The 6392-nt window shown below is 46.7% G+C and overlaps 1 protein-coding gene across 1 annotated transcript; it reads left to right on the top strand.

Moving 5' to 3' along the window:
- Window positions 1-431: 431 nt before the first annotated feature.
- Window positions 432-6087, top strand: LOC120320101 (endonuclease domain-containing 1 protein-like). Its single transcript, XM_039369556.1, has 2 exons — window positions 432-880; window positions 5549-6087. The coding sequence occupies exons 1-2, from the start codon at window positions 470-472 to the stop codon at window positions 6083-6085; spliced, it is 948 nt and encodes a 315-aa protein (XP_039225490.1). The 5' UTR covers window positions 432-469; the 3' UTR covers window positions 6086-6087.
- Window positions 6088-6392: the final 305 nt, after the last annotated feature.

The raw sequence follows: 6392 nt of genomic DNA, 5'->3' as shown, positions 1-6392 counted from the left end.
GCCACACTTGGAATACTGCATCCAGTTTTGGTCACCACGATGTAAAAAAGATGTTGATACTCTAGAAAGAGTACAGAGAAGAGCAACAAAGATGATTAGGGACTGGAGGCTAAAACATATAAGGAACGGTTGCTAGAATTGGGTATGTCTAGTTTAACGAAGAGAAGGACAAGGGGGGACATGATAGCAGTATTCCAATATCTCAGGGGCTGCCATAAAGAAGAGGAAATTAAGCTATTTTCCAAAGCACCTGAAGGCAGGACAAGAAGCAACGTGTGGAAACTAATCAAGGAGAGAAGCAACCTAGAACTAAGGAGAAACTTCCTGACAGTGAGAACAATTAATCAGTGGAACAGCCTGCCTCCAGAAGCAGTAAATGCTCCAACACTGGAAGTTTTTAAGAAGAGACTGGACAGCCATTTGTCCGAAATGATGTAGGGTTTCCTGCCTGAGCAGGGGGTTGGACTAGATGACCTCCAAGGTCCCTTCCAACTTTACTACTATTACTATTACTAAATCAGAGCTTTATAATTATTCTTCTCTTTTTCAGGCAGAAAAATCCCACTTGAAGGACCAACCGACCAAGCGCGCGGCCATGTGGCTGCTATGGAGCCTCTCTCTGGCTGCTGCCTCTTTTCGCGTGCCTGCCACTGGGGAGGTGGTGAGGAACTTCAAAACCTGCACTCAGTTCTTTTTGAATCAAAAACCCCCCAAATTGTCCCTGATGCCGAAGAATCTGGCCACAATCTGCCAGTACTATCAGGGCAAGTATCTATTTGCCACAATGTACGACAAAGAGCGGCACATCCCTCTATTCTCGGCGTATAAATATCAACCAGGCGGGAGGAGAAGAAAAGATGAGTGGAAAATCGAACCACAGGTAAAAGGAGTTCCTATTGGAAGCTAGACTTTCCTGAAACGGAGGCAACTTTAAAGGAACAGTCCGACATTAGGAAATCAGGGAAGACAGGAATTTAAGAATTGTTTGTGCGTAATAAATCCTAGGAGTTCACCAGGAGCTTTCTTTCTTCAAACAAACAAGTTTAGGGAGAACCCAGAACCCAAAAAATTTCAAGCTTGAGCAATATGTGTTCTCCACTAAAGGATAGTTTAACTTACCCAAGAGGGATTATCTGGGGGTTCAATTTCCAGAATTCTCAGGGAAGCGTGGAAGATGCTATTCCAATCTATCTGAAGGCCACCGTGGAATCATAGAATTGTAGGACTGGAAGGGACACTGGGAGGTCTTCTAGTCCAGGGCTTTTCAACCAGTGGTACGGGTACCACCTGTGGTACATTGGCACCTGGCAGGGGGTATGTGACCATCCTAGAAAAGTGGTAGCGGGGGAGGGGAATGAGCTGAACCGGTGGCAGCACCGCACAAGCCTGAGCGAGAGACGGCTGGAGCTGCAGGGTTGTCAGGGCTCAGCGGAAGCGCCAGGATCAGTGCCAGGCTCCAGCTGATCGGCGTTTCTTCGGGGCTGTCAGGGCTCAGTGGAAGCACCAGGATCAGCGCCAGGCTCCAGCTGGAGCTCGGCGCTGATCCTGGCCCTTCTGCTGAGCCCTGAAGGAGCACCGATCAGCTGGAAAGCAACACTGATCCTGGCGCTTCTGCTGAGCCCAGAAGAAGCGCCGATCAGCTGGAATGTTCCAGCCTCTCCAGGGTCTTGTGATTTACATTCAGATGCTTGGCAACTGATTCATATTTATGACGGTCACAGTGTCCCAGGGTCATGTGAAGTGACCAAAACCTGCTGCAACCACCCAGCAGACAGGGGGGGGAATAAAAACCAAACAACCCCCCCACACCACCCCCGCTGCCAATCCTCAACAGAAATGCTCACAACAATGAAAACCTCGGACAGGAGGAAGAGCGAGGCCAGGCAGGCAGGCAGGTGTGTTGCTCGGCTGTGTCTTGGGGGGCACTTTTTTCAGTACCATTGTAACTTCAAACAGTCACTAAGTGAACTGTTGTAAGTCGAGGACTACCTGTACTTCATCACTTTTTTCCTTTTTTTTTTTTGGTCCTCAAGTTTTTGACCCCTTGCTAGGCGACTGGTGGTCCTCGGATGTTGCCCTATCCTAAAAGTGGTACAATGGGTGACAAGGTTGAAAAGCTCTGGTCTAGTCCAACCCCCTGCTCAAAGCAGAAGACGTTATACCATCCCAGTCAAATGGTTGTCCAATCTCTGCAAGTGTATCCCAAAGGTACTTTTTCAGGCGCCAGTTGGGCTGTCTGTTTTTCTTTGAAGATGTTTTGCTTCTCATCCCAGAAGCTTCTTCAGCTCTGACTGGATGGTGGTATAAAAGATTTATACCCCTGCAGACAGCTGGTCATTTGCCTTCTTTTAGCAAGGCGTTAAAGCTACCTGGGGTCACCTGAGTGGTGCAAATGGGTGTGGAGCCTTCTTGGGACTGCTGAAAGGACGGTGTCGTAGACTGGAGATAGATGATGTCGTATCCCTTCCCCTCTGTTGAGAGAGGGCTGTTAAATTTTGACCTAGATGGCCTCTTTGACCCCTCTTTCAAACCAGCGGGTCCTCTCTGTCCAAAATGTGGACTTTGCTGTCTTCGAAAGGGCAGCCTTCATCTTTCAAATGCAGACGGACTGCGAACTCCTATCCTGATGGGTTTGCTCTCCTATGTTGCGCCACAAGTTTGTGAAGTGGTGGTTTGTTTCCCCAATGTACAGATCTGCACATGGCTCACGGCATTGTACTGAGTACACCACATTGCTCAGTTGGTGTCTGGGTATTTTATCCTCGGCGTGGACAAGCTTCTGCCTTGGTGTATTCTTGAGGTTAAAATGTGCTTTTATGCAAGTAAAGCAATAGCAATAGCCCTTAGACTTATATACTGCTTCACAGTGCCTTTACAGCCCTCTCTAAGCGGTTTACAGAGTCAGCCTGTTGTCCCCCAACAATCTGGGTCCTCCTTTTAACTGACCTCGGAAGGATAGAAGGCTGAGTCAACCTTCAGCTGGTCAGGATTGAACTCCAGGCTGTGGGCAGAGTTTGCCTGCAGTACTGCATTCTAACCACTGTACCATCAGTGACTTACTTCCTTCCTTCCTTCCTTCCTTCCTTCCTTCCTTCCTTCCTTCCTTCCTTCCTTCCTTCCTTCCTTCCTTCCTTCCTTCCTTCTTAGCAATAGCCCTTAGACTTATATACCACTTCACAGTGCTTTACAGCCCTCTCTAAGCAGTTTACTAGAGTCAGCATATTGCCCCCAAGAATCTGGGTCCTCATTTTACTGACCTCGGAAGGATGGAAGGCGGAGTCAGTGTTGAGCTGGTTAGAATCAAACTCCTGGCAGCCAGCAGAGTTAGTAATAGCAATAGCCCTTAGACTTATATACCGCTTCACAGTGCTTTACAGCCCTCTCTAAGCGGTTTACTAGAGTCAACCTATTGCCCCCAACAATCTGGGTCCTTATTTTACTGACCTTGGAAGAATTGAGCGGGTCAGGATCGAACTACTGACAGTCAGCAGAATTAGCCTGCAATACTGCATTCTAACCACTGCGCCACCACGGCTCTTTTTTTTTTTGTAAAAATTTTTATTTTCAACTTTACAATACATAACAATCTTACAAATACTTCAGATAAAAAATAAAACAAATTGATACACACCACATTCGGTCTTGCCCGCCCATTTCCCCCCAAACCGCATCCCACCTCAAACCAACTTACTTCTTTCCCTCTTTTTCTTCACTCACCCCCTCTCCTCCTTCACCTCAACCTTCCTACTTACTTCTCACCTTCTTCTCCTCCCTCTTGATGCGGTCCAGGGGAAATGCCCGAGCAGTTCCTCTCTCAAAATTAAAACATTAATATTATATACAATAAGACTATTTCTACTTTATCTGAACTACTTAAACTTCAACCCATCCACCCCCCACCCCCCTCCCCCCCGACTTCCCAGAGCAAAATACAGGATTATGCAAACATATTAAACATAATCTATTTAAGTTTACTAATTATACAATGAACAAAATCATAAAAACCCTTAACTCTCTTCAAACTTTAACATCATAAGTTTATAAACAAAATCATTACTCATAGAATAAGTGAAACTTTGTAGTTCCATATTTCTTCTGAACATATTCTATCCATCTTCTCCATACGTTAAAATATCTCTCTTGTGAACGGTCCTTTAAATAAGCAGAAATTTTAGCCATTTCTGCTAAATTAGAAACCTTAAATACCCATTCTCTAAAGAAGGCAGAGTATCCTTCTTCCAATATTGACCCACCAGTAATCTTGCTGCTGTTATTAAATTCAACATTAAAATAGTTTCTTTAACATTAAAGTCCACGAAAATTCCCAAAAGGAACAGTTGGGGAGTAAACTTAATCTTCCTTTTAAAAGGATGTGAGGGCGATCTGGCTGCGACATCTGTCACCCCATTGATTGCCAGGGTTGATTCGGCTGATCTGGCTGATTAGGCGGGTGTCCCCTTCCTCCCTCACCACCCCATGTGCGTCCCTCCCGAAGCTGCGCGCTCGGTGGAAGAGGACGACCATCCCAGATAGAAGAAGTGTACCGATCTTCGGTCAAGGGTATACGATAGCTGTGCTCCCCTGCAAGAACCTCCAAACAAGCTCAAGGTCCACCACGGCTCTTAACTGGCCTGTTGGCTGGGATGCCTGGAAGATGCTATCAAATCTATTTGAAGGTTACCAAGTATGCAGAGTCCTCTTGCAGAGTACTGCATATCCCATGCCCTAGACTAGGGGTAGGCAACCTTGGCTCTTTTATGACTGGTGGACTTCAACTCCCAGAATTCCTGAACCAGCCTGGCTCAGCTTGGAAACCTCTCCCTTTCCCCTCAGCTTGACTGGCTCAGGAATTCTGGGAGTTGAAGTCCATCAGTCATCAAAGAGCCAAGGTTGCCTACCCCTGGTCTAGACTTAGTGTTTCTCATCCTTGGCTAATTTAAGACTCGGGGACTTCAACTCCCAGAATTCCCGAGCCAGCATGGCTCAGCTTGGAAACCTCTCCCTTTCCCCTCAGCGTGGCTGGCTCAGGAATTCTGGGAGTTGAAGTCCACCAGTCATAAAAGAGCCAAGGTTGCCTACCCCTGGTCTAGACTTAGTGTTTCTCATCCTTGGCTAATTTAAGACTCGGGGACTTCAACTCCCAGAATTCCCGAGCCAGCATGGTTCAGCTTGGAAACCTCTCCCTTTCCCCTCAGCGTGGCTGGCTCAGGAATTCTGGGAGTTGAAGTCCACCAGTCATAAAAGAGCCAAGGTTGCCTACCCCTGGTCTAGATTTAGTGTTTCTCATCCTTGGCTAATTTAAGACTCGTGGACTTCAACTCCCAGAATTCCTGAGCCACCATGGCTCAGCTTGGAAATCTCTCCCTTTCCCCTCAGCATGGCTGGCTCAGGAATTCTGGGAGTTGAAGTCCACCAGTTATAAAAGAGCCAAGGCTGCCTATCCCTGCCCTAGCTGATTCATGGTAGATCTTTTCCCAGATTCAGAGTGTCTGGTTCAGTGCTGTGTGAACATTAACCAAACCCATTGCTTGTCATTCCTTATTCCTAGCTTGCCCTGCCTTGGGAGCGTAGGCAAAGAAGCATGGAAGCCGAAGAGACTTGCAAAATTAACCACAGGCTCCTTGCAAACAGCCAGGCTCTTTCCGAGGATTACAAACAGACTTCTATCTACGACAGGGGACACTTGTTGCCTGTGTCCCATCAACCGGATCGGGAGGGTAAAGCCGCAACCTTCACCTTAACCAACATCGTGCCCCAGTTTCGCCGACTGAATCAAGGAAAATGGGCAGAATACGAAAGAAATATGAAAAAATATACCAAAGGGTGTGTGAATACCTACGTCCTTGTGGGTGCGGTGCCCGGGGATCAATTCATTGCTCGTGGCAGAGTGAACATACCTAGTCATATCTGGGCTGCGGCTTGTTGTGTGTCGAAACACAACCAGAAAAAATCCTGGGCAGTCATTGCAGCAAATAATCAGACTCTGGTAATCTGGCATAGCCTAAAGCAGCTGGAAACAGAACTTGCTGCATGCTATGGGAAGAAGGAAATTAATCTTTTCAATGGCGCCTGTTATTCAGGGTAAACTCCACAAAACAACTTTGTGTCACAAATCAAGGGTCTTCTAACTTGGCCCTTTTGATGACTTGTGGACTTCAACTCCCAGAATTCCTCAAACAAGCACGCTGGCTGAAGAATTCTGGGAGTTGAAGTCCACAAGTCATCAAAGAGCTAAATTTGAAGACCCCTGCATTAAATAATAATAACAACAACAGCAACAACAACAACCACCTCTGGCAGAGCTCTCATCTTCCTCAGAGTACACAAGCCCCACAACCGATGATCCATAATAATAATAATAATAATAATGTTGGAAGGGACCTTGGAGGTCA

Source organism: Crotalus tigris, unplaced genomic scaffold (assembly GCF_016545835.1).
Source record: "Crotalus tigris isolate CLP2741 ecotype Arizona unplaced genomic scaffold, ASM1654583v1 scf7180000021160.8983255:1529534, whole genome shotgun sequence".
Lineage (NCBI taxonomy): Eukaryota > Metazoa > Chordata > Lepidosauria > Squamata > Viperidae > Crotalus > Crotalus tigris.
This window is presented reverse-complemented; position numbering and strand designations above follow the sequence as displayed.

Bases quoted from the DNA above. Each gene is read 5' to 3' on its own strand.
- LOC120320101 (XM_039369556.1), top strand. From the start codon at position 470: ATGACCTCCAAGGTCCCTTCCAACTTTACTACTATTACTATTACTAAA. The intron at 881-5,548 runs GTAAAAGGAGTT...CCTTATTCCTAG, and splicing joins AGTGGAAAATCGAACCACAG to CTTGCCCTGCCTTGGGAGCG.